At 46.0% G+C, this 24,206-nt stretch overlaps 2 protein-coding genes across 3 annotated transcripts in view; one reads left to right on the forward strand and one right to left on the reverse strand.

Moving 5' to 3' along the window:
* coro7 (coronin 7) overlaps positions 1-24,206 on the forward strand; it is a 92,424-nt gene that overhangs the window by 47,361 nt on the left and 20,857 nt on the right. The window lies entirely within an intron of this gene.
* vasnb (vasorin b) lies at positions 728-22,073 on the reverse strand. Of its 2 annotated transcripts, none has more exons than XM_034539133.1 (2): positions 21,879-22,073; positions 728-4,656 (listed from the first exon to the last, which is right to left on the reverse strand). In XM_034539133.1, the coding sequence occupies exon 2, from the start codon at positions 4,623-4,625 to the stop codon at positions 2,571-2,573; it is 2,055 nt and encodes a 684-aa protein (XP_034395024.1). In that variant the 5' UTR covers positions 4,626-4,656; positions 21,879-22,073; the 3' UTR covers positions 728-2,570. The 2 variants fall into 2 exon arrangements, with proteins under 2 accessions (XP_034395024.1, XP_034395025.1); XM_034539134.1 differs by lacking the exon at positions 21,879-22,073 and adding an exon at positions 16,170-16,215.

Here is a 24,206-nt window from a genome sequence, read left to right on the forward strand (position 1 = left end):
TACACATTCATTATTAATCATTTCACCTGGGAAATTGGGGGTAGATGATTTTTAACAATATTTACCCATGCTAGCGGCATGGCTCTTTTTCATTTATGACCAAATAACATTAATATTGACATTATCATCAGCTTCAGCTGTACTTTTGTGTTTATTGCTAATTAGCGAACATCAAAGTGCTAAATTATCACCCGCTTTCGATTTCGACACTTTTGCCGGAGCCATCTTGATTTGTAGCATTCAGTAGTGACAGGAGAGGGCGTGGTTAAGGTTTGAAGACGTAAACAAGTGGTTTCAACCTGTCAATCACAAGGTAGCTGTACCCTAGTCACTGCTTTATGGTATATTGTACTCTAAATAGGAACATATTTTACTAAATAAACTGCTTCCACTATTGAAATTGATCAAGCACAAATACACAAGCCCATGTACACACAGACACGCACAAACTGACTTGCAGTACGTGTTGCTGGTATCCAGGATAATTACACCTACACTTGCACCTTTGTTCCCTTCTTCTTCTCTTTCCTGGACTCCCCCTCCTGTGATCTCTCCCGTCGAGTTGAGTGATGTCTTAAAAGGAAAGGGAAGTTAATGACAAACAGAATCCCTCCCCCCCCCCCCCCCCCCCGCCTGTAAATCTAATCCATCCTCTTACAAGCAGAAGGTGGAAACTGAGAAAAAAAAAAAAAGACGACTCGACGCTTTTTTTTTATTTTTTGGGATATTCATTTAATGATGATATCGCTCTTTCCACTTTTACAAATAAGTTCACACTTTAACAAACGAATAAACGACATCAAAGAGCTTCCCAAAATAAACAGGGAAAAATTAACAATCGCATCAAAAATAATTGTGGTTATCTTCAATGTATTCTATTTGACAAACAATTATTCCAGTTGCATTTGTTTGTGTGGGTTACAAAGACATGTTAGCAGGGAAGTGTTAAGTGTGCTCTGGGAATACTGAAGGTAAGTAACTTTACTGACATCCACAGATGCGTCTTTGGTGTGTTTGCCTGTCGGTAGAGTTGTTTGGTGCTTAAAGTACTCCGTGACCTGCGGGCCGATGCTGACGCTAACTGATAGTAACTTGATGTCTGCAGTTCTTTGCACAAGACAGAACACGCATTATCACTGAAGTTGACACATCTATACACACACTCACACACACACACACACACACACACACACACACACACACACACACACACACACACACACACACACACGGTAACTTTGAGGTCCTTCTTTGTCCTATATTCACAGATTTGGATCTCAGCACACTTTTCTCATTGCCCTCTATATGACAAGTATAAAAAAAAAAAGTCTGTTCCTCTTATGGACATAGTCTTGTTAGGTGTAAGGGAGCAAAACTGGGACCCTCCTTGCCATGGAGGAATTGTGCAAAGCATTACGCCGAGCAGGCTATTTTTACTCGAGGGAAACGCAGCACACAACCACCAGGCCAAGTAGCATGATATTAATTGTGGTTTAGGGATAAAACTGAGTTTCCCTTGCGGTAAATATAAATAATAAATAAAGTCTCTAAAGTTTTGCTGTGTAGTCATTCGAGTGCTTACTGTAATTGACGGCAAGCTACAAACTGTATGAAATTTATTGCAGCACTGACTCAAGAGGGGGTTCATTCAACTGCTTCCCTCTGTACCTTTTGTAATCCTGTTTACCTTCTCCCTTTGTGGTGGCGAAGCAGACTGAGGGCTTCAGAACCGAGAAGGGGGATTTAGTCTTGAGTCTGTCCAGGCTCACATCTACTTAGGCTGTCTGACATTCTGGGGGTAAAGCCCTTTGATTGACTTTGCTGGTACCAAACGAGTTTTAATCTTCAAAGATTTTAATCTGCTGTTTTGTCTGTTAGTCACAAGAAGTGTGTGTGTGTGTGTGTGGGGGGGGGGGGGGTGGGGAGACTATAGAAGGCTGTTACACAACAACATTTAATATGAAGAGACAGGTGTAAAAAAACATATATACAAAAACAAAGAGTTTTAAAGCCAAATAAAGAATACAAGCATCTGCTATTTTCTTTTTTATCTTCATTTGGTGTCTTAAAGGTCATTCACAGCGAGCACTGATCCCTTTGGGGTAGTACTAAGGCGTTACAACATGCAGCAAAAACAATTGCTGTGTTTAGTTGGGCTGTCGTGGTGGGGAAAGGGCAGCACAAGCCCATTTCAGTGCACTCTATTTTCTGAACAGATAAAGAAGGGCCTGAGGTCGCCATTTCCCTTAACCCTAGGTTTCAGCCAATCACAACACACCATCAGTCCCAGCGTCACAGCGTGGGAGCTGAGAGGTGGCCTTTCCAGCAATGCGAGTAAGGAAATATTGTTGAAGCAGAATGGATGTAAATGGAGTAGAGGAAAGTCCAAACCAATGTTTTTGAACATGTTTAAAGTCTACTTAAGACAACCAGAGGGCATTAAATATATGTCCAGTTTCTCCTTTGCTGTTGATATTGTGTCCTCCACTTTCACAACTCCATTTGCTGCTCTCTGTATTTCACCAGTGGGGAAAACAGAGCCTCCTTTAGGTCTGAGTCAAAGTCAGGTGTCAAAAGTAGGAGGGCTTGTGTGAAGTCATATTGTTATTTGATGTACAGTGATCCTGTAGTAGCAACTCCTCATATTCCAGATTGTCATTCTGAACAGCAGGTTCAGGGATCATAAGTTGGGGCTGTTTCTGAGGCAGTGCCCCATTGTCCATACCAGCCTTCACTCCATCCAACTCTAGCTGGGAGGGCTCACATTCTAGGTCCAGGTGGCCCTTGGCCCTTTTCCTGCGAAGATAGCATACCACTCCCACTGCTATTGCTATTAGTACCAGCAGTAACAAGATGGCAATTGCAGGCGCCAGCATAGTTGTCAGCCTCTGGTCATCAATCTGTTGACGACGGTTGCTGACACTTTCAGCAACTGTATGGGCTTCAGTGCAGACACTGTCTGCGCCACTAGGGGCACCTAGTGGACTGGCACACACCGTGTAAGTGGAGTTGGGCTGCAGGCCTCTGAGTATATACTCTGGGAAGGATGCTGGTAGGCTAAGTTGAATCGGCCTGCGGTCTGGCCCAGAGAGATTACGATAGGTTAAGCGGATTCCACGGATGTAAGGCCGCATTTCAATGTAGCGGTGGAGGTCCAGCAGGATTGAAGTTGTGGTCGCTTGATGTGAGCGGATGTCTGGTGTATCTACGCTGACAGTTGCCTTGGGGACGTCAGCTTCAGGTGGTGAAGGCGGGTGATGTTTTTGGACTTCACAATACATGCCAGAGGTGCCATGTGGACAGGTACATTCTACCTGACCGTGCTGGTCCAACCGACAAGTACCCCCATTCAGACAGGTGTGAGGAGGACAGAAATGCTGCTCCTCGCCTGGGTCCATACTGCTGCTACTGGGGGATGCAGGGACAGGGGGCAGGGGAGAGTCATCTTTGATTGTCGGGTTGTCACTGGCCCTGGGGACTAGAATAGTTCTAGTAGTACTCAGGAAGGTAGTGACAGGAACAGGCAGGGTAGTGGTAGTTTTGACTGTACTAGTTGTGACTGTAGTTGTAGTAGGACAGCCAAAATCCCTGTGCTCCAGTCTTTCCAATACCTTTCCAGCATTGATTGGTGGGAAATGGCAGCGGGTCTCCTCTGTTCTCTCCAGGGTGATGCTCTGGGCTCTTAGCCATCTTGGGAACCATGCTAAGGTACAGAGACAGTTGAAGGGGTTCTCTGCAACTGTTAGCTTTCTGAGGTGGGGTAAGAGTTGGGTGAACTCTTCAGGAAGGCCCTGCAAACTTAGGCTGCTAATGTCCAACTCCTGCAGCTCTCCAAGGTTCTCCATGTCCTGAACCTTAAGAGGGCCCATTGGGTTCCCAGCCAGGCTGAGGTGAATCAGACCCTGGGTCTCCTTTAGTGCTGAGGGGAAGGACTCAAGTAGGTTTCCTGAGATGTCCAGCTCATGGAGGTTCTTTAGACTACTTATGAGTTCCTTATTCAGGCTGATGAGTCCCACACCACCCAATTTGAGCGACTCAAGGTTTGGGGTTTGGAGATCTGAAGGACCCAAGGTGGGTAAGACATTGAAACGAAGATCCAGCAGCAGTAGTCGTGGCATTGAGAGAGCAGGCAGGGATGTCAGCTGATTGCCTTGCAATTTGAGTTCCAGCAGGTGCTCCAAGCCATTAAAGGCAGCAGGGTGGATGGTCTCGATATGATTACTGTACAAATAAAGGCGCTCAAGCAGTGCCATACCCTGGAAGCATTCCTCTGAAATGTCGGTGATCTGGTTGGATGACAAGTCCAGGTTTTTCAAAGAGGTCAAAGGCTCAAACACCCTATCAGTAAGTTCAGTCAATTTGTTTTGACTGAGGTCCAGCATCTCCAGGTTTTCCAGGCTATCAAAGTCCTCAGTTGTCAATCCCTCAATGCCGTTGGCGAAGAGATAGAGACTTTTTGTGGATGGGGGCACTCCCTTGGGAATGGTAGAGGAGCGTCTCTGGAAACATAAGATGGAGTCTGGCGTGGAACAGGAGCAGTCCTCTGGGCAGTCACTGGACCGGGTGCCATCAGGAAGGATGAGGAAGAGCAGAAAGGGCATCAGTGGAGTGAGAAAGACCTTCATGGTGCAGACTCTTTCTCTATCCAGGCTCAGCCTATAACAAGAGGACACATAATCTGTCAATAATCATCCAGAGCAAAATAATATAGTAAATGCTGACAAATTGAAAACAGGATACGACAGTTGTATGGGCACGTTTGAGTTTAGGAGAAATGAGGAACAGATGCAGCATAATGTTGAATTTCTTGAACAATCCAAATAGTCTCCCTATAGTGTATAGTTTCTGAACCAGCATAGGTCAGCTATTGATGCACTGTGAGGCTTTTTATTGTGTTTCAAAGAGTGAGATTACTATCAAAGGTTTAACTATGCATAGCCAGTGATCAAAGTCAGTCTTTTGTCACAAGGTTTCTCAAACAATAGGGCTGTAGCCGTGACATCAGGCTTCAGAGGGAGTTTTCTGCTAAACTCTGGGAAAGGTTGACAGGAGTGCCAGATTCTTCCTGGAATAACCTGTGTAATAGATAGTTGTGCAGCATGCCAAAAAACATTGTTTCTAATGATCCTACAGATTGCTATATGTGTGTGTGTACATGACCACACATTATTTATATATATATATATATATATATATATATATATATATATATATATACGGACTTCATAGCCTATGAAACAAAAAGGCACACGGCAGCAAAGAACGAATCCAACATACTGAGATGATGTACCAAAGTGAAAACACAAAGCGGCTCTGAAAATGTTTCTGTCCCTCCAGAGCCTCTGAATCAGTGACACACTTGACACACAAGGATTCACCATAAACACTGCTCTTTTCTCTCCAGTTTCATATAACCAATACCGTGTCAACTTTGTTTGGCTGTATGTCTACCATGTTGCACGTGGCCTCTGGCATCTGTGGATAATTAACTTTGTGGCGTTCTAAACTTGGAAAGACGCTTTCCGATAGCTGCTTCTCTGACCGTAGACGCTGTATAAATAACATCGTTTTTATGTTGTCATTACGTAGACTGACGGCCAGTGCTGCTGCTTGCCAAGCAAGTGTCTCCAATTCTGGATGAAATCTACAGAAACGGAAAAGAGTACTGTAGATCATCAGGAGATATGTTACTGAGATTTAAGCCCATTTCACCTGAACCCAAGCCTTCCAAAACAAACGCCCTGGTAGAGCTTCAACAACTCAGTATTTGAAAAGGAGGGAGGGGATGATGGAGAGGAATGAGGGAAGATAAAGAAGAAACTAGTTGCCGACAAGAGTCCGCATGTCACTTCATCATCTTCTGCTATCAAGTAAGACGGCCTTGGGGGGGAAGAGGTAACATCTCTATCTGTTGACCCTTTCTCTTCTTGAGACAGCTGTTTTGTCTTTTTTTTCTTTTCATGGAGTTAGTAGAAATCACTTCTTTGTCCGTACTCCTAAACCAGGTGCACCGAAAATACACCCAATATTGCCCATGTGTCCTGTGATTACTTTAGTTAATGTCGCGATCTAAGTTTATTGATTGAGGCGAGGGTAGTGAAAAAAAGTTGTCTATCAACATTTTGAACATTTATGACAACCCCACTGTATGTTTGTTTACTTGCTTTAATGCTTGAGGGAGCTTAAACCCTAGGGCCTTGAATGGTGTAGCAAATACCTGAATGAAAAGCCAAGTCTGTGATGCACACAAAGAACATTCTGTTCTAGCACCATTTATTTGTGTGTGTGTGTATATATATATATATATATATATATATATATATATATATATATATATATATATATTGCACTCTTGCTTCTTTTAGATATAAAACACATTGAGGCTGTAGAAGCACAGTTCTTGTTTTGCCAGAAGCTGAGTGTGTTCATACGTGTAAGGAAATAAATGAACATATTTTATAATTGCCTTTCCTATATGCAAATCTTATTTGATTTAATTATTGGTGTCAATGCCAGCTTTGTGTCTGTCCTGTTAATAGAAACACATGCTCTTATCTCAGTGTATGTTACAGTAGCATCAGAGCTGCTGCCAACTTTAAGTAATGTATCCTTTTTTAAATTAATTTGCTGAAATGTCAGAACTTTGAAAGAAGATCAAGGGTTTTTTTGCGGGGTGGTGTTTGAAGCGGCGGAAGGGTATCATCTCATCATACCACAGCTATGACGTTTATTTTCCTTCTCTTTCAACACACTTTTCTTTCTGCTCCTCCTTAAAATTGCAGCCTCCTTGGAAAGATTCCCTGATGTATTAGTTTTCCTTCTCCAGTGTATAAACTAAAAGCAATCGTGGCATTCCCCTGAAACCCACTGCCAACACGTTACTCTTATTATTCAGATAACTCTTTCAGACGGGGCATAAATGTTCAATAACATGACCCTACTCAAACCTCAAGGCTTGGTTGAACAAAGCAGCCAACTAGTTTTCAGTCAGCCCCGACTAAGAGCACGGAAATACTAATTGTTGCAGTTGTTTATGGAAAGTCTTGTCCAGAAAGAAACAATGACATCTGATGGCTACAGCTTGCTGAAAGGGTTGCAGTTATCCCTTGATTTACTTTAACAGGTGAGCAATTACATATCCAGAATTGTGAAGAATCTTTGAGTCCAAGGTAAGAACATTTCAATCGTAGTAATCATTAATAACGTGTTCTTTAACGCCTGTGCTTTCAAAAAGGGTTCTTTGGCTCAAAACCTTTAGTCTTACAGAGAACCCTTGAAAACAAGAAGAAGCAAATGCTTCTGGGTGCAACCTTTTAGCTCTTCAGAAAGAACCAATTTGGAAAGGCCAAAGCTTTCTTTAAATTAGTGGTGTAGAAAACAAAACATGTCTCTGTACAGAGCTCAGAAAGGATGACGATATAAAGTGTGTCTGTGTACAGAACAAGGGTTGACATGGTTTGGGAGAATCAAGCAACGGCTTAAGCTCATGCAGTGTGTATGTGTCAGAGAGTGTACCCATACTTTATGTATAAGGGGGCCCGGTATGCACTTTGCTGTTTGTCTGAGAGAAGTATCGTAATGTGGGATTAAAGGTGCCCAAAAGAATGCAATCAAATTTCTTCCGGAGATGTAGAAACTTGACGTTGGTACATTATATCAGGGGCCAGAGACGGATATAAACGAGGAGCTGCGGATATGAGGGTTTCGGTGCCAGAACATAGAAACAACATCAAGGCAGCCGTGAGGAGTATTTTTCTTCGAAAACTCGACGTGCTGATTCTAACGTAGCTCCCCGGGGACACTTTGTTTATGTGAGTGTGCCTCATTCCAAACTGGGCCGAGCACATCTGATAACCAAGTGGAGGAGAAACCGTGGTGGATGAGGAGGAGTTCAGCCAGTGAATGCTGCCAGGTCACAGATGAACCGTAGCTTGCTATGTTATAGTCTCCTGTTTTCTTTCTTTCTGGATAAGAGCGACTTGTGCAGGTCTTATCAGTGGGTAAGATAAGCCCCAATTGGGGATCCACAGTACACCGTGGTGCTGAGCGACTCCTGGCTGGGTAGCTTCAGTGTTTTGAAGTGTGTGTGTGTGCAGGTGGAGGGCTCAGAGAGAGAGAGAGAGAGAGAGAGAGAGAGATAGCAGAAAGACAGGCTTGTCATCCTGCATGAGGAGGAATGCCCTCTCCCTCCTTGCCTTCCTCCTCCTCCTCCTCCTCGCTTGAGTTGTAATTTCCTTTTTGCTCCCCTGTGCGCTTGTTGAGACATTCCTGAGACCGGCAGCAGCTGAGTTTGAAAAAGTGAGCTTGTCTATCTCACTGGCTTGGCATTCAGAGATTAACAGGGAGCCGTCTACGGTTTATAAACAGACGATGGATTGGATAAGTTATGGCGCTGTGTATATGAATGGGCATTCAAACATCTTTGTGACCAGATCTGTTCATTAACAGTTCTTCTCGCATCTCTGTTTTCTTACCGCATGTGTTGAAGTGTTGTGGGTCGTATTAGAATAAAAAGTGTTAGCTGATGAGTGCGTGGAATCACCCAAGAGGCAGTGACGGTAAAGAGAAAATGAAGAAAGAACCATGGGAAGTGAAATACAGCTCCCCCCCCCCCCCTTTTTTTAAAGAGGCAATAAGAAGGGGCAAAAGAAAGAAAAGCATGTTCCTCTCGCCCTCACTTCTTTTCCTGCTTTTTATTTCTTTTGAAGATGAGTAGGAAAAGAAAAGAAAAGCAGCGCAACAGTGGAGACAAAAGCAGGCTTCTGTCAGCAGGGGCACCGGGGTGGAGAGCTGGATCAGGCCTGGCTTTGGGAGGGCGAAGTGGGTTTCGGCAATTAAATCCCGGCAGGCCAAGCGTCAAGAGCCCTTATCTTCAGAGCTGAAGGCCAACACTGAGGGGCAATGAAGGTTACAAGAGGGGGAAGGAAACTGCAGTGTGTGTGTGTGGGTGTGGGGGAGTGGCGGGTCACTGTGCACTTGCATAATTATAATAATAATAATAATAATCAGAGACTACAGGGGGCACCACGCCAAGTCACAGTAAGGGGATAAGGTTGCATACTCCCATTAAAGAGGCCCGTTCTCTTCTGAGACTATTAAAGGAACAATACTCGTGGTATGTGCATTAGAGTATGATGTACAGTGTTGTAGGTACTAAAATATATTACTACAGCAGCTCCTCGTTTAGATTTACTACAGAAGCACGGAGACATTTATTCACAATGGTTGTAAATGATCATCTAGGCAGCCCAAACAAATCCCATGCCCCCGCTCTGTATTTGCCCCTCTTCCTTCCCTGACCCGATGAGAAGACAAAGGGCTACTTCTCTTAACGCACACTCCCACATCCTAATCCCTATCTACTGTCGGCAACGTCCTCGCCACAGCTGGACCTCGTTATCAGCGCTCCAGTGTGGGTTATCCGTCAACATGACGAAGGGGTCGAAGCGAGAGCTGGAAGGGTGAAACCAGAGTTGTGTCGGATATTCGAGGATGAAAAGATTACAGTGAAGGAAGCGTGTTTGTGCAGAAACACGTAACGCAACTAAGAGTTTAAAAATGCCAGCTATGCTAATGTCGGTCGGTCGGTATGCATGCAATGCTGCGTTACAGGTGTGTGCTATTGTCACACTATCTGATGACTTTATTACTGTTGTACCTGTTAATAAAATGATGTAACAAAAGCATGTTTATCCGAAACAACCTGTTTGAAGACGGAAACATGTTGGCCTTATTAATTTTCTCCTTTCAAGGTAAGCTGCATCTGTCTATTGTAGAACTTAGATAAAACACACAGATCAGGTGTCTTAACATCAAGGCCGGGCTGCGTAAAACTTATATAATGCCGGTAGTAGCCTTTCTAAGAAGAGAAGGTATTCCAAAATATGCTCTATTAAATGTGCACTTTCATCAAGGTCAGAGTACTAAAGGCAGGAAAGAGGAGGACATGTAGAATTAAAGTGAGATGATAGTTTTACGTCTGGCTTTGTCAGTGCTGACTGGTATCAACGGGTTGTTGTTTTAATTAGCAACTTAACCAGGCTCCTTGTTCCAGACTTTATTATCTTTATTTTTGTATTCCTTCCCTCATTCTATGCTTTTTGCTCCATACACTAAATGAGTTGTTGGTGTGAAAGGCGGCCCTTTTCATCCCAGGATTTATGCTTTTAACCAGGCTTATGAGGACAGTGTGAAGCCTTACCATTACAGCCTGCAGCTGGGGGACTTGAAAGGGAGCATAATATACAGTCCAGGGGTCAATGGGAGGGTAGTGAAATAGTAAAACTCTAAAAAACAATGAATATTTGTTGCACTTTAGGAGTGATTTGGTTTTCTGGTCCGAGCCAGTTGTTACATCTGCTGATTCCGTTTGTGCCAAAGAACTTTGTTTTGATTGTTAAATAGAACATTAATTTTGAAACCGAAGAAAAGAAACCCGAAAGTCGAGCAGTTGTTCATGCAGAGTTCATCTGGTCAGATAGCATCAGTCCAAAGGACAACAAAGTCTGTGACCAGTGAGGCAGAGAGCGACTTCTTGAGGTCAGAGGTCAGGCTGAGATTAATGTTTCCACTGCTGCTCCGTATTCTGTGTCTTCTGTTGTAACCGTGGCCCGGACGGCACAGATAGCAGGCCCTGTTCGACACAGGCACACATCCAGCTCCGGTTACACACACACACACACACACACACACACACACACACACACACACACACACACACACACACACACACACACACCTGAAGCTGGCTGGTCCTTGTCTGCTCCAGGGCAACATGAAACTCAAAACCGCTGCAGCGTGTCTGAGTAAAAGATGCAACCTGCGTCCAAGCGCCAGCCGGAGCCGGCTGCACGCTTCAGAGCGGAAACGGGCCGAGGTGGTCGAACTCGACCAGAACTGGGACTCGCTAACTGCTCTGCACCTTCGAGCAAAGAGGTCTAATGTGGACCATTTTTCTTTTGTTTTAGTCCTCCTGTAAGGGGAGATCCTGGATGCATTGGCTTAGATAGACCCTCATCTCCTCCTCCTCCTCCTGTCTCTTAGTTTACACACCTTGGCCTCTTCTTTTGCTCGCGAAGGGATGTCTCAAAGCTGACACCCGTCTTTTATCACTGCACCCTGCCCTGTGGCCTCTCGGGACAGATAGTCATTGAGGTCACAGTCCCATCGCATCTGTCTGTGATCTTCACCACAGGACTCTCACATTACACAGACACAAAGGATGTCAGAGCGTGGGCCTCATCTGTTTTATTATTTTACTGTGATGTTTGCACAACTTTTGTCAATCCTGTGCCTCTTTTATGTAGTCTGTGGGCTAAACGGCATGACCCCACTGCTCTGCTGAGTCTCCCTTTTGACCTGGCTTGAATCGGTCGCAAACAACAAGTCTGCCATCTCTCACTCTCTTTGTCTCGCTTTCTTTATCTTCACTCCGCTCCCAGACCCAGCAGCAAACCACACCAGTAGTTACAGTCTGAGTCCAAAAGGACAACATCACCAGGAAACGGTAAATACGGCATCCTAGTGTCACAAAGCTGGACTCTCTTCAGGCCTCGTCTGGTGCATGACTGAAGTCTGGATCCCTGACCCTAGAAGCAGTGTGGTCCAGAGCCTCGTCCTGAACTGGTCTCCCCTCTCATACAGTGTGTGTGTGTGTGTGTGTGTGTGTGTGTGTGTGTGTGTGTGTGTGTGTGTGTGTGTGTGTGTGTGTGTGTGTGTGTGTGTGTGTGTGTGTGTGTGTGTGTGTGTGTGTGTGTGTGTGTGTGTGTGTGTGTGTGTGTGTGTGTGTGTGTGTGTGTGTGTGTGTGTGTGTGTGTGTGTGTGTGTGTGTGTGTGTGTGTGTGTGTGTGTGTGTGTGTGTGTGTTCGCGGTTAGAAGTGGCTGGGCGGACCAGTTTTATCACTCAGCCACAGGCCTGGAGTGATGCGCACACTCCGACACTGACATGTCTTCCAGTTCCAACATGCATGCAATGTCACTTTGATATTTGGCTACCTGGTGAAATACTGAATGTTTATATCTCTAAGCACCTTTTTCCTTGGACAGAATGATTGCACTATATTGTTGTCTTTGTATGGAAGATCAAGGGGTGGCCCGATGTTGGCTGTTGGCGCCCTTTTTTTTGTGCCTTTGTCCTTTTGGAGCTGCACTAAAGTCAGCGGGTGTGTACGAGTCAGGCGCCAGGCAGGCACACTGACTTCCTATAGGAGCGGCTGACAGGCGGCCCGACTGCCCTTGAAAGACAAACAATGTCACACGTACTAGCTGAGGAAACACTCGCACACGCGATCCCTCAACCCGTCGTTTGGATTATCGCTCCACTCACTCGTTACTTATCTGAGCCTCCAACAACTCAAATGGGCCTCGACTGATTCTGATTCAGTCCAAAACGCTGTCCATGAATGTGCACACGATCCCCTTCTTCGCATGTCTTCCTCTTGCTTCTGTACTCGCCTCTTTCCTCTCGCTCAGGTTTGTTCATGTAGCTGGCAAGGGTACGACAGGAATCTGAAGAACAGCCCTGCAGGCCTGCTTAGCAACTATGTAGCCGTCAAAGGACCTTGAGAGAGCTCAAGGCTAAAGTAATGCAATGCAGAAATACAGTGCAGCGCTTGTGCTAACAGGTGAACATACAACGTATTTACCTTGATAAAAGGACGCGTACAAACTCCCAGCTCGTGGGACATGGTACAGATATGTCCAGGTGAAGGCTGACACAGGAAAGGTAATAACTAATAAATGAAGGAGGATTACTTTGTCAGCTAGAGGAAGGAAGTGATTTATTGATGTGGATGTTGTTCACTATTACTCATGACCAGTTTGGTAGTTGTTGTTGGGCGACATGGAGAACATCTACTATTGATACATCGTCTATGTCCATATTCAGTTACATGTCAGTGACATTAGATAATAAGTGCACAGTGAACTCAGTAACTTCTTTTCCACAACCTCCTATTTAAAGGCAGGCATTGTGCAGTGCTACCTGTTTTTCAGGCCCCCAACTTCACACCCTCACCTTTTCAAAGAGTTACCGTTTGTGATTCTTCTTGTCATTCTGGCCTGCAGGCTTTTCCCTGCTAATACAAACGTGTCACACGCACATTGATGAATGTGAAATGAAGATCGCTGCTGTTGATCATGTCACGCAGGAATTTATGGTGAAACGGCTGCCTGCGTTGGTCCTGCGCCAGCCGCTGGGGGGGCAGCACAGAGCACCCCCCCCCCCCCCCCCCAGCACCGATACGGCTCTTCTTCAAGGCCTCGGTCTGCCCTGTCTTTATCAGCTGCACCAAGACTTGTTTTTATTTTTTTTTACGTTCATAGCTGGAGAACAGTTATGTATCCTTCCTAGAAGATTTAATTAAATGTCCAATTTTCCACTGTAATCTTAATAAAGTCTGATATCGAAAGCCTCGCCATGTTGTTGTTCTAACATTTCACAGATAGACGACAGCACCCGGGGGCCAACATCAGTCTTTAACCCGTAGTTTGAGAGTCACAATGACATGCTTGTGAGCCACATTGACATGCTAGTGAGCTAGTGAGCCACATTGACATGCTTGTGAGCCACATTGACATGCTAGTGAGCCACATTGACATGCTAGTGAGCCACATTGACATGCTAGTGAGCTAGTGAGCCACATTGACATGCTAGTGAGCCACGTTGACATGCTAGTGAGCCACATTGACATGCTAGTGAGACACATTGACATGCTAGTGAGCCACATTGACATGCTAGTGAGCCACATTGACATGCTAGTGAGCTAGTGAGCCACATTGACATGCTAGTGAGCCACGTTGACATGCTAGTGAGCCACATTGACATGCTAGTGAGACACATTGACATGCTAGTGAGCCACATTGACATGCTAGTGAGCTAGTGAGCCACATTGACATGCTAGTGAGCCACGTTGACATGCTAGTGAGCCACATTGACATGCTAGTGAGACACATTGACATGCTAGTGAGCCACGTTGACATGCTAGTGAGCCACGTTGACATGCTAGTGAGCCACATTGACATGCTAGTGAGCCCTACAATCGCAGCGAGTGTAAAGACGTCAGTCAGCAACAGTCTATTAAGACATCAAAGTTGACCCTCAACTCCACAATTGCCTGCAGCCGGTGCTCACGACCAGGAGATTCCTCATATCCAGCACAGACAAGGTGAGAGAGAAGAGGGCAGAGGAGGGGAGTGACAGAAGTGGACGAATAAATAAGTGAGCCCTCTGAAACCTATTTTCAGAGGGCTGCTCTATTGTGCACAATCGTACAGAGAAATCCTCCACACAAACACACACCTAGAACAAAAGGTACGACCCTTTAAAGGGCCCTTCGTCCTGACGCCTGCTTAACTCCCCTCATTGAATGAAGCAAAAGAAGGTCTCTACGGTGTTGTCAGGAGGGAGATGTATGCCTTCAGTAGACATGATTTGTGTCTGTATGTGTGTGCCCTATGGGTTAGTCAGTTACACTGTCAGAAAGAACCTGAGATGACTTGTCAGAGGGGGTGGGGGTGGGGGGTGACTGATGCTTTGTTATTGTAACAGGGAATGGCAATTTGTCTACATAAAGAGCAGTTTGTTAGCGTTCACATCCATCCATACACGTCATTACGGGACTACAGTAGATTCCTGAGCTGACCTGTAACACGCAGAACAAAGCCCACCTGTGTGTGTTCGCTCACAAGCTTACGTGTGTGTGTGTGTGTGTGTGAGAGTGAGAGAGAGAGTGAGAGAGAGAGTGTTCTGATGTCAATCTGTTTGTGTTTGAGTGTCTGCGTTTCATGAAGGAGCGCCCTTGTTTGCTCTTCCATGTTTGCTTTTCAGAAGAAGAAAAAAAAAGCATTGACAATATTAACCCACGATTGTACATTGTGGTGTCAGGAAATGAATGAGCAACGGACTGGTGTTCACTCCGTGGCTCGCCATCGTGCTCAGAGGTTTAACACAAGCGGCTACAAGTCGCATTAATTGTAACCACAGCTGCGGAGCCTCGTCACATATTCAAATATACATGCATTAGATGTGGTCGGCACACGGGGGAAAAGGCCGGTAAAACACACGCAGGACGGGCTTTAGCTCATCGGTACCGGCTTTGATGTTGAATCTCAACGGATTAAGGCCCAAAATGTTTATTTTGCCCGTTGAAGAATTGCCTCTTTAGCAAATAATTTACAGCACGGTACGCAAATTCCGTAACCTCGACCTCAGAACGGGAACTGGGCACCGCCTCCTCTGTTCCCCCCCCCCCCCCCCCCCCCCCCCCCGAGGACGACGGAGTCGCTCAGAGAGACGTGCAGGAGCTGGAAGGCAATTAGCGAGAGTAGCGGCGCGCGTACAGAGCTCTACGGTCGTGTGTGTGTGTGTGTGTGTGTGTGTGTGTGTGTGTGTGTGTGTGTGTGTGTGTGTGTGTGTGTGTGTGTGTGTGTGTGTGTGTGTGTGTGTGTGTGTGTGTGTGTGTGTGTGTGTGTGTGTGTGTGTGTGTGTGTGTGTGTGTGTGTGTGTTTTACAAGCGCACACAGTTCCTGTCACAACTCATTGACAACTAACACAACACAGGAATGAGGCTTGAGGGTGAGGGGTTTGAAAAGAAAATCAGAGCGACGGTTTTCACCAAAGACGCAATAATAGGCGATAACCCCGGCACATATAGGAGGTTTATTAACAACGTTCTGCGTATGTAAAACAACAAAAAACCCTATTTGTTTTCTTAGTGGGACCTCATACTGAGAAGTCTACACTCTGACGACTCCATGCCTCTCCAAGCGTCTTCCCTTCTCCCCGCTTCCTTTCCCCTCAGTCCGTAACCCTGGTCAGCCTCACTGTATTGTGTGTGTGTGTGTGTGTGTGTGTGTGTGAAGAGAGCTGCTCTTGTTCTCCTGCCAGTCGCGTTAAGAGGCTCAGAGATTCGTGAAAGGACCCCATTGAGGACGCAGGGTGTTACAGTTAACACAATAAGGACCGCCTACAGCGTGTAATTCGGGTTTATAGATGCAAATATTCAAAGGAGTCTATTATTATTATTATGACGTGTGTCTTTGCATCTGTTTTGCTTTTGCTCTTTTTGTATTACAATGGGGAAAAAAAAACTATTCCTGGAAGGGTTTGTAGTCTGGTACCCGGCCACATCTTATTCATAAAGTCATATTACATTTATTGCTTCGCTCACCCGGGTGAAGAAGCTTCCCGCGCTACTCTCGCGCCACTTTTCTTGGTTTCAGGTCTTCCTTCCCTGGAAACGACACAACAGTTGTACCTGTTAGTCACGTCGGGCATGTGTTCTTTGGCTGCTCTCCACTTGGCTAAACAGGAAGTTTCTTTGCCTATTAATTGGTCGGGTTCCAGCTATGCGAGGGAGCGTGCTGAGTGCTGGCAAGCCGTGTGGCGGCACAAGAGAATGACATGAGCGGGGGAAGAAGAATGCAGGCCGACCACTCTGTCAGCTCCTTGTGCTCTGCTATCGGCACATCAGCCACCGTGTGTGTGTGTGTGTGTGTGTGTGTGTGTGTGTGTGTGTGTGCGTGGCGGGTTAAGCAAACATGAGACTGCTTCTTTGAGCCCCCATGTGTTGCACTGTGTTTATAGCCAAGTTTCTGGTGTGATCTGCCAGATTGATTGAGTTTCACTGTGTTAAAGATGTTCCTGAATGAGGTATTCATCAAATGTAAATGTGTTATAAATTGACATTTCCTACAAAGACTTAGTGTGTGAGTGTGTTTAAGACGAGTAGGGGCCCTCGGTTCTCTAATGAAAGCCAAGAGCAGCTTTAATTGTATGTGATGTCATCCGTCGGGGCCCAAATTGACAACCGAGTGGTTTGTTTGTCTCTCTGAATCAATAAAGCCTTAACTAGTATTCAATGGTACTTTGGAGTGCGGTTATTGGATCATACTTGTGAGTTGGAAGCACAAAGTGACCACGTATTAGATGTTTGTGGAGACATTTCTCCAAGAGCCGCCGCTCCCGCACTTGTTTTCTAATAGCAGCCTTTTAAAATGTTCATATAATTGATTTAAGGCACGGACACTCAACAGTTCCTGAGATAATTAGAGGAGCTGCACATCGCGTCTCTCCGGTTTCCACATCACACTGGAAGAGCGAGTCGCGTGTAGTCGGTATGAATAGTGGTATCGTTAACAGTCTCTTAAGTGGTGTTTTCAGACCGTACTTCATACACCTGAGCCATGAGTCAAGTGAAATGCAGCGTGACAAACAAACCGCGCGTTATCCATGAAACCTCACCTCACTGTGCATGTGCCATCTCCGAGTCACCGTGCACCTCCACGGAGTTTACATCTGACAGTCCGAGGCTCGGGGCCTGTTGAGGAGTGTTTATGTGTTTGTGGGAGTATTGTTGCTGCATAGAGGCCTGTGTGTGTGTGTGTGTGTGTGTGTGTGCATGCTTGGTAGCGGGTTACTGACCATCTTACGCGAGCTACTGCTGTTTGAGGACTCTGGTGCGCTGACCCTGCCGAGGTCGCTGTGTCTCCCTCTCAGACGATCCCTTGACTGCACTGTAAATATGGAACTTGGCACTCGAAATAGATTCAAATCATCTTCACCACGAAGCTTCATGGTTTGGTATGCCGTAATAGCTCAGGCCGCCTTCTCCACATACTTAAGACCTGCCGGTACCTCTTTGGCACTATTGGTTTCCTTTCATGTGTATTCTCTTTTGAAGGATCTATTTGTGTCATTCCCTTCTTTTAGACTGATACCTCTCAAACTTTCTCTTCACTATAATTTTCTTTCTTCCCCTGTGTTCATCTGTTAAACATAAATATCGCCACACCCGTCTCCTCCTCCGTTTCTCTTTTCCTCTCCGTGTCACGCCCTTTCTCTTCCCCCCCCCCCATAAAGTCTGGTCTTAATGTTTGAACCACTTTGTTGTGGCATCATGTAAAACTGCCAGCAATTTGCACAAATTACAACTCCAAACACGAGTCCAAACCCCTAAACCTGCAGATGGCGGTTGGGATAAACGGAGACGAGCTTCATGTGTCGCTGTAGGTGTGCTGCCTGGCTTGGTGCTCTACGCGCTTCCTGTACGTCGAATGTGTGCACGGTGAAGAGCTGTGACCTGAGGCACTGTCACGACCACTCGGCAGGTTGATTTCAGCGTTGAGTGATTTGGAGATGTGGGCTGGTGCACGGCGGCATTCGGATGTACACATTAGCACGTGTACATGCTCAGATTGTTCTCACTCGGGCTGCCTCCCGCTCTCTCAAGGGACAGCAGCCGATAACAACACTATTTGTGTCCCTGGCTGCGACGGAAATAGACCAAAAGGGGGCCGGAGAACTCCCAACGTCCACTAATGTAATGCGAGAAAGCAGCTCTGCGCCTACATGCCAGCTTTGTGTGTGTGTGTGTGTGTGTGTGTGTGTGTGTGTGTGCGTGACCTGACGGCGAGTAGACACACACTGACCTGCAGGTATGCACCTCGCATGTAGCATATTTACTCTGCCGTCTTATCATTCAATCCATATTCAGTAAAACATTCATGTTAATCTCAGCGGTTAAATATTTGACCTTCCTCTTAAAGTGACATCTGTCTTTCCCCCTCGTGTGTGTGTGTGTGTGTGTGTGTGTGTGTGTGTGTGTGTGTGTGTGTGTGTGTGTGTGTGTGTGTGTGTGTGTGTGTGTGTGTGTGTGTGTGTCCTTGCTTTGCTCTTGCCCAGCAAGATCTGGTTTAAGGCTCATTTCCTAATTACAGTGCTGGCCAGAGGTAATTACAACCTTAGATTAAGAGCTGTTTTTCTTCTCTTTTTTTTGATGGCCCACTGAAATGCAGCAATTTGTGGTGGCTTTCTGGGATGAGCATCCTCCCTCTCATCCGCTCTCTCTGCCTCTCGTTCTCCATCTGTCTCTCACTCTGCTCCTGTCCCTCAACACTTCGCTGCTGTTGGTTTAGGAATTCGTGGGTGTTTTTGGGGGCTCGTTTTCCAACGAGAGTGAAATGACAGGGGGTTAAAAAGCATTTCATGTAAAGCTTTAGCGAGTGGTTTGTTTCATCTGCAAAAGAAGAACTGATAACGACAGAGAGCATGTGTGTGCCTTTTGAGGACGGCATGTTATTTGAGGCTTGCGCTCGAGCTGGGGCACTCCAAAGCCCTCGGATCCCTTTTTTTTTTTTTTTTTTTTGAAGTGGTTCTTCCGAACGCATCATTTGGCTGCATCGGCAAGCTCTTCTTCAATTTAGCTTGGCAGGCGCACAGGCTGGGGTTCGCCTCCGCATACCTCTGGGTCAGCATTGATGTGAGGCTGAGGCCCTTGAAGCCTGAGGGGTTTTACTCAAGACGCCTCTTTGAGAGAGCGGCTCTTGGTTGTCAACCAAGGACCCCCCCCCCCCCTCCCCCCCCCTCCCCCTGCTGCACAGCACCTGACTAGGGGCCTTTAATTCTGACGGTGGAAGATCTAGAATCCTCTCTCTCTCTCTCCCTTCCCACAGACTCCTTGCTAATTGTGTGATGAGCCCTCACTTTCACATGGCCTTAAGAAAAACAAACACACGCCCACATCATCCAGCTTTCTGCTCTGTCGACTTCCCTCTCTCTGCCTGCTGTGTGAGTGGCCCACTCTGGTCCTCCTCTACCTCCAGCTCCCCGTATTCCTCCTCTCCTCCCTTCCCGAGGCCTCTCCACCACAGCACCTGACTTTTAACCCTGTAATCCCTCTGCTGCAGAGGGTAAGACGCTTCAGGCACTGCCCCTAATTGGCGTAAAACGCAGCTTCGGCGATATGAGGCACGATGTGAAATCCTCTTCTCTCAGTGTAAAGATTTACCGGCATCACAGGCTCCTGTGAGGCGTCTGGCGGATAGTATGTCTCAACACAGCTAAAGGAGAAAAAACAACTGTCCTTCATCAGTGCTCTTTTCACCCGAGCTCTTTGGCACAGATGATGACATGTCAGCCTTGATTTAGTAAAGAAAATAGAATAACGGAAAGTACCGACTGATCCTGGAGGAGTGGTGTTGTTTCGACATCCCTGTCACAGCAGGCCTGTGCTTAATTGCTTAAATTGGATTTGAGGACAGAGTGTTACTTTGCCTTAGTCATGCTTCCCGTCCACAAACTCACATTTAAGGGCATGAAATGTCCCGCGGTGTGCATACGTGTCCCACTTAATACTCACACCAGCACGCACTGCCGCACACTTTATAGCCAACGTGTTATGTGACTAATATTCTGGCACGCTGTGACTTACATCGCAGGTAAACTTTAACCGACCTCATCTAATCCTTCTCGCTGTGCCTCTCCTCGTATCGTGACATAATGTATCCCCTCAGTGTCAACGAGCGATTGGACAAGCACAACGGTCTGCCGTGAGCTTTGCACCGGGACACATAACGACCGCTTTCTTGAGCTGTAACTGTTCCAATCAGGAGCCTGAACGTTCTCCACATTAGTGAAGGATAATTGGGCTCCTGTGGCTGCTCTGCTATGTCTGGCAGCTCAATATAAACCAATTACCAATATTATATACTGTCAATGACACAGTAGCTTCTCCTATAGCATAATGACAAGCGGTGCACCAGTGTCGGGGTTAATAGTGGGACCATTGGAGTAGTTAAGCCCCCAGGAAGGATTAGGCAATTTGCCATGCCTGTGTGTGGGGGTCTGTGTAAAAGATGGCAACAGAGAACAAACACTTACACGATTGGAGTGGAAAACTAAGAATATAAGGATCCCTTTTTGTAAAGACCCTTCTCAGAGGATCACAGAATGCATTGGCATTATATTTGGATGAGATTATCTGGAGAAAACGGATGCACTTGCGGTTCTTTATGACTTTTTTTTTTTTTTTTGGAACAGCGATTGGTCTAAACGTGTTGTGTCATGCCACTTCATTGGATGTTAGCTTATGGAGTGGAGTGGCGGGTCACTTGGAGATTTAATCTTTCAGGAATTTGACCTCATCGCTCATTGCTCTGCTGCACACATGCTGAAGGAAAGGGATGTGTCTCTAATTTGTAGAGTTTCAATCTCCCCACTGCACCGCCTTCAGCTACAAATCAAGTTCTAACAATGATGAAGGTGTTTTTATTTATTTATTATAATGAACTTCATAGCAGCTGTTTATAGATATGTCCTATATTGTAAGACTGAAACTTGGCCACCGACACTTGCATCATCTGACCCTTGTGTATCGGAACCATGTCAACTTTCTGTTATGGGACGTCCCGTGCGAGTCCAAAAACAACCCATCTTTCCCCCTGCGGTGACCGAGGCTCGGTGCGGTCTAGACACTCGGCCCCTGCACGGCGTCCTGCGGTCCCGCACCAGTCCGCCTCCTTACCGCCCCGATTGCTCCGCGCACGCGCCCCGCGTTCCCAAACACTGTTTTATTGTCATTAGCGACACCAATAAAACCTGTTGCATCCGATACGTCACCGGAGAGGTCGTGTTGATGTGTAGATCTTTTACAACAAAGAACTAATAGGTGTTCTGGGGTCCGCGTTTCACAGGGCTGCTATGCGAATTTGAAGAAAAATAAAATACTGTACGTTACATATAATTATAATAGTTTTAAATGACTGTTGAGCAGACAGACGGTGAGTCTCTGGATTATTCTAACGAGTTTTTCCAAAGGGAGTTGTCGCACAGGACACACACACACACGCGATGTAAATGAGCACCGAGCTTCTATTTAAAATGGGACAGAAACTCGACAAATAGTTCGGATTATATTCTGCCGGCGCAGTGAGTCCGTGGAGATGTTTTGAAAGGTGATCACACTCGTACATACCCGGATTGCATTCGTCAACATAACCCCGTTAACGCGTCTTTACGCACGTCCCGTTCCAAGTGTCGGAGCTCAAACACGCTACATGTGGGTCCTGGTCGTACCAGTCAAAGTAGGAAACCCTCTTACCCTGAACTTCGAAGAAGTAAAGTTGTGTCTCTATCCAAGAAGCCGCTCGCCGATGTAACTCCAAGACCTCGTAGTGTTCCGTGTGCGCGCGCGCGCTCTCAAAACAAAAAGTTTCTCTGAACGTATTAAACTTTACAACGAACGGTCTTCATCAAATCCTTGGAGAGATCCACCGACGTCAAGGAATGCGCTCAAGTGCGGACTCCCGAGACGAAAAGCGCTTTATTGGAGAGCAGAGGAGAGCTCTGCGGGATGGGAGGGGCGGGGCGAGGCGCACGGGCCCGGAGCGGCCAGCAGCGAGCGGCTCACCTTGCGGCTCGGCCGAGCGAGGGACGGACATTCCAGCCTCCTCTCAGTGCATCTCCTACCGGGGCGACCTGTTTCCAGCACACGGCACGCGGCTCGTTTCATGAAGGAAACGGTTACAATCCACTTGAATGACTTCTCACTTTAATAACCAGCATGCTTCGCTTCTTTGAAATGGGAATTTTGAATCGGCTTCCTCTCCAGGAAAAAGCAAGGCGGCTGAGAGGCTTCCCTTTTAAACGAGAATACATAATACACATTTGTGGTTTCAGTGATATGATGCATGGAAAATAAGCGAACCTCTTTCAATTCATGAATCCTATCTGTTCACACACATAATCTAGAGCGTTGACGTGTGAGGTGCTGACCATGCAGTGTACATTAGAGCACATGGTTGCTATTGAACACTTGGCCAGTGACAAGCTACCCGTCGGCAGCTGGCAGCCTATTTCAAGGTCAGCCTGTCCCAACAAGGTGCAGTAAGGTGATAGCCCTCAGAAACCGTGTCACCTCATGTCACAGAATTACCCAGAAACCCGAGGCCTCTTGTGTACACTGCTTTAATAACTGGTGTAAGTGTGACCCGGCCGCGCGGAGCTTCTGTTTTCTCCACATGTTGACAAGAAATTGTTAAAATAAATAAATAATTGAAGCCAGGACAAAATTCTCCTCGCAGTGATGTCACTCCCCCTTGTGCTGAAGCCGTAGAGACTCCTACGGGGGAAAACAGAAAAAATCCAACGAAACAGGCGCCGAGACTGGCGCACGTGTCTCATGAAACCGCCCTCGGTGCCTCCTGGAAAAGGGGCACGTTTGACTTGAGCCCTACTTGTGTGCATTTTGTACAGTTTACTTTTTGATAGCAGTCTCCACAAAGTCTCGTGCCTTTCTCTTGCCCCCCTCTGCTACTACTGTAGGAGTTATAACATGTAACACACACACACACACACACACACACACACACGCACACGCTCACACACACCCTGTGCCATCTGCAAGGCATTACAGTAAATTGCAGGAATAGAGAAATGATTTCACGCACGTCCCGCAGGGTCCAGATGTGGCTCCTCAGTCGTGGCCACAACTTTAGTTTTACGTGTTCTGGAGAAATAAAGAAGGGAGTAAATCTTACCCTGTTAACCCCCCCCCCCCCCCCCCACCAACCCCTCCCCCCCATATAAACATAAACCAAACAACAACAGCAGAGCGGAGGTCCTCCAGGTGACACCGAGTCATTTATCTCAGTCGTTCAGTTCATGTGTGTTGCATCGTGAGAAGGACCGGCGTCTCCAGACCAGGAACTCCAGCACTCGCCTTCAAACCGGCTGTTAATTCTTTCTGCAGAAGCTCGTTTGTCGCTTTGAGTTTCGAAGCCGAACTGCTGAGAATAATCTTTCAAATTTCAAAGTCGGCTGTGATCTGAATGCTGCCGCAACTGGTTGTCGCATTAGAGTAAATAAATAGATGAGTGAGTCCAATATTAAACACAGCGCTGCAATGCCAACATGTGTCATTTCAAGTCATGGCAGTGTTAACTAATGATATGCGGTTAGATTTTTTTTTTTTTTAAATTGATTAATATTTTGTAAATTCAAGTAGATATTGGATTGAATATATAATAATTTATTTTTACAAAACTGGACATCAATTGATTTAAAAACATGGTCGATTAGCGCCCACCAAAAGGCTGAACTTTTATTTAATTGATCTGTTTTGTCATATTTTCTGCTGTAATTTGTCTAAATATTATTATTTCAAAGCCCTCTTTGTTCAAAGATATAGTCATTGTGTTGAGATATTACATTGTTGGATTATTTGTTCATTTCATTTGATACTTTTTGCCTTGAAACGGTTGAATTTAAGGATATTTATCAGAATCAGGCCTCAAACCCCACAATGCCGTCTGTGTACTGTAATTATAGAATATAAATGATAAATGGAAGTGCCCTTGAGCAAGACACTGAACCCCCAGTTGCTCCCCGGGCGCGCACTGCTCCTTAATTACCAAGGATGGGTGAACTG

The sequence above is a fragment of the Cyclopterus lumpus genome, chromosome 8 (assembly GCF_009769545.1).
Source record: "Cyclopterus lumpus isolate fCycLum1 chromosome 8, fCycLum1.pri, whole genome shotgun sequence".
NCBI classification, from domain to species: domain Eukaryota; kingdom Metazoa; phylum Chordata; class Actinopteri; order Perciformes; family Cyclopteridae; genus Cyclopterus; species Cyclopterus lumpus.

What these genes read in the sequence shown, in the direction of transcription:
- vasnb (XM_034539133.1), bottom strand. Translation starts at nt 4,625, where the DNA reads ATGAAGGTCTTTCTCACTCCACTGATGCCCTTTCTGCTCTTCCTCATC.